At 41.2% G+C, this 2,715-nt stretch overlaps 1 protein-coding gene across 1 annotated transcript; it reads left to right on the top strand.

Moving 5' to 3' along the window:
* The first annotated feature begins 527 nt into the window (after positions 1-527).
* Positions 528-2,268, top strand: LOC121791943 (protein MAIN-LIKE 1-like). Its single transcript, XM_042189746.1, has 3 exons — positions 528-623; positions 1,190-1,869; positions 2,234-2,268. The coding sequence occupies exons 2-3, from the start codon at positions 1,197-1,199 to the stop codon at positions 2,266-2,268; spliced, it is 708 nt and encodes a 235-aa protein (XP_042045680.1). The 5' UTR covers positions 528-623; positions 1,190-1,196.
* Positions 2,269-2,715: the final 447 nt, after the last annotated feature.

Genomic DNA, 2,715 nt, shown 5'->3' with positions numbered 1-2,715 from the left:
ATAATTGAACCAAGAACAATAACAAATGGAGATAAAACCCTAGAAACCATAGAGTAAATTTGGAGTAGATGATGGCTGGAATTTTGGGAAAATCGGGTTTATGGGGCACTTTACACTAAAGATTACGTAAATGTACCCATTTTGTTATCTATTCCAAAAATGGGAAAAACGCCAACCACATTAGCGTTTCTATTAGTAAAAACGCCAACCTCATTGGCGTGTTTACGGGTAAAGACGCCAACGAAGTTGGCGTTTTATACTTGTGTCGTATTTTTGCCGTATTCTCTCCAATTGCAATTACGTTAAAAAACGCCAATGTAGTTGGCGTGTTTAACTAAAAAACGCCGATGAAGCTGGCGTGTTATCCTTGTAGAAACGCGGAACAGATTCGCGTTTTTACGAAAAGACGCCAACGCGAGTGGCGTATTTACTTAGTGAAAAACGCCAATCAGAATGGCGTGTTTACGCAGCATCATATACCAGGCGTGCCTCCCCCAAATCGCGAAAATCTCACAACACACACACTTCGCGATTTCTCCAGCAGCTGCGCGCCTCCTCTCCGTGATTTCGGCTTACATTCATCAATCGGTGCTATTCTCCCCCAAATTCATCTATTTTATTCGGTTAGTATGCTTACCTTTTACATTATTAGAGTAATTGGTGGATAACTAGGGTTTGTAATGGGTTGTGAATTGAGTAGAAATATTATGCATTTTAGATTGGGTGAATAATATTGTTGTTGATTATTATGTTGGATTGTTTGGGTTTAAGTGAATTTGTGTATAAATTTGATTATAAACCTAAACCCTAGGGTTGTTATAACTAAAAAATTAGGCAAATTGTTTTGGTTTTTATGGGTTTTGGTTGATGTATGTTGATTAGTTTAGATTGTTAAATTTGTTTATATTGTTAGGTTTGTCAAATTGAAATTGGACAAATTGAAAATGTTAGGTTAGGCAAAATTGAAATTGGGTAAATTGAAATTGTTAGGTTGGGCGAATTGTTAATTGTCAACATTGAATGTGCAATGTTGTGTAAGTGAATTATTTGATGTTGGTGTTCAATTTTGTGATATTGGATTACATTGTATCTAATTATTGAAATGGTTTATGGTTGGTTATTGTTGAATTTGGATTATGAATTTGGATGAAATGTTATGGTTGGTTATTGTTGAATTTGGATTATGTAGGTAAATTATGGCATCATCTTCCACCTCTGGTCGTCGGCTTGCATGTGGTCCTGCGGATCCATCTGTGTTATATTTTCAGAGACAACACGTCTCTAACAACATATGGGCAGGAGTTTCATCCGAAGATGTACGCTGCCGACGATATGAAGGAATAATTTGGGATATTCCCATCCATCAATATGTCTTGGCAATAGTGGACCAGATGGGGTTTGGGGGTATGTTAAGGTGTGGTAAACCAAAAGATATTGACCACCATCTTATCACAGCTTTGATTGAACGTTGGAGGCCAGAGACTCACACGTTTCACTTTCCAGTCGGTGAAGCGACTGTGACACTGGAAGACGTGGAGGTCTTATGGGGCCTGAAAGTTGATGGAGAGGCTCTGACAGCTTACATCCCCCCGACGGAAGCGGGATATTGGAAGGACCGGTGTTTGGATTTTCTAGGATTCATACCGGACGCATCCGAGTTGAAGGAAATGGCTTTTAAGCAGACGAGCTTATCTCGTCAATTGAGGATTGAGCTGTCTGGTGACCACGACCACTACATATATGCACAGCGGGCTCGTATCTATTGTCTGCTATTACTTGGTGGTCTGATGATCCCCAACGCCTCCGGAAATAAAATTCCGTTCTTCTACCTACAATTTTTCATGGATATAGAACTGTGTTCTACATATAGCTGGGGTGGGGCGACGCTTGCTTGCTTGTACCACATATACTTATAAAATGTTTTTTGTTTTTTGTTTTGATGGTAATTATTTTGAAAAATTTGTGTCACATGTAGTTTATTTGGAGGCCTTATCTCCACCGGGAGTTGCCGGAAAGTTGTGATGCCGGTCGTGCTATATGGATGTCGGTAACAACGCTGATTTGTTGGAATCTGGCCGAGCCACACCTGCCACACCGAGTGGTGCGCCAATTCGGGATTACCCAACCGTATATCCCGGATCTCCCCCGGTTCCACGGTTCTGATTTTTTGAAACAGGATCGCCGTGGAAAATCTGGTCGGAATTGGGTTCAATGGCACGCCAATTATATACAGGAGTGGGACAACAGGCACTTAACGGTATGGAATGATCTGGTGGAGGACAGTACTGAGCCTGTTGCAACGGAAGAATATATGAATTGGTTTCGCCAGATCACTGTGGTGTATTTAACCAAACCCGGCGTGCATGCTCAAGAGGGATTCCACGAAACGGCATCTTCTCATAACTTTACGGTACATTATTTATACTTAACTAAACCCTGATTACTTATTTAAATTCATATTATGATATGTACTTAACTTTGAAAAATTATAGGTAGAGACGCTTCACAATATACGTCACTTTCTAAGTGCCCGAGCTACGACAGGACATTTTTGTCCGGATATGGTAACCATTTCGAGGATGGTTGAAGAAGGACTGCAGATATCCGGTGAGCCTCAGCTGATGGACTACCCTCCTTCGCAGCGCTCTGCAATGGACGTGGACGTACCCATAAGGCAAAAGGCAAAACGACGAACCAAACAGAAAACCGCCCGCG

Source organism: Salvia splendens, unplaced genomic scaffold, assembly GCF_004379255.2.
Source record: "Salvia splendens isolate huo1 unplaced genomic scaffold, SspV2 ctg973, whole genome shotgun sequence".
NCBI classification, from domain to species: Eukaryota; Viridiplantae; Streptophyta; class Magnoliopsida; order Lamiales; family Lamiaceae; genus Salvia; species Salvia splendens.
This window is presented reverse-complemented; position numbering and strand designations above follow the sequence as displayed.

Bases quoted from the DNA above. Each gene is read 5' to 3' on its own strand.
- LOC121791943 (XM_042189746.1), top strand. From the start codon at position 1,197: ATGGCATCATCTTCCACCTCTGGTCGTCGGCTTGCATGTGGTCCTGCG. The intron at 1,870-2,233 runs GCTGGGGTGGGG...AATTATATACAG, and splicing joins AGAACTGTGTTCTACATATA to GAGTGGGACAACAGGCACTT.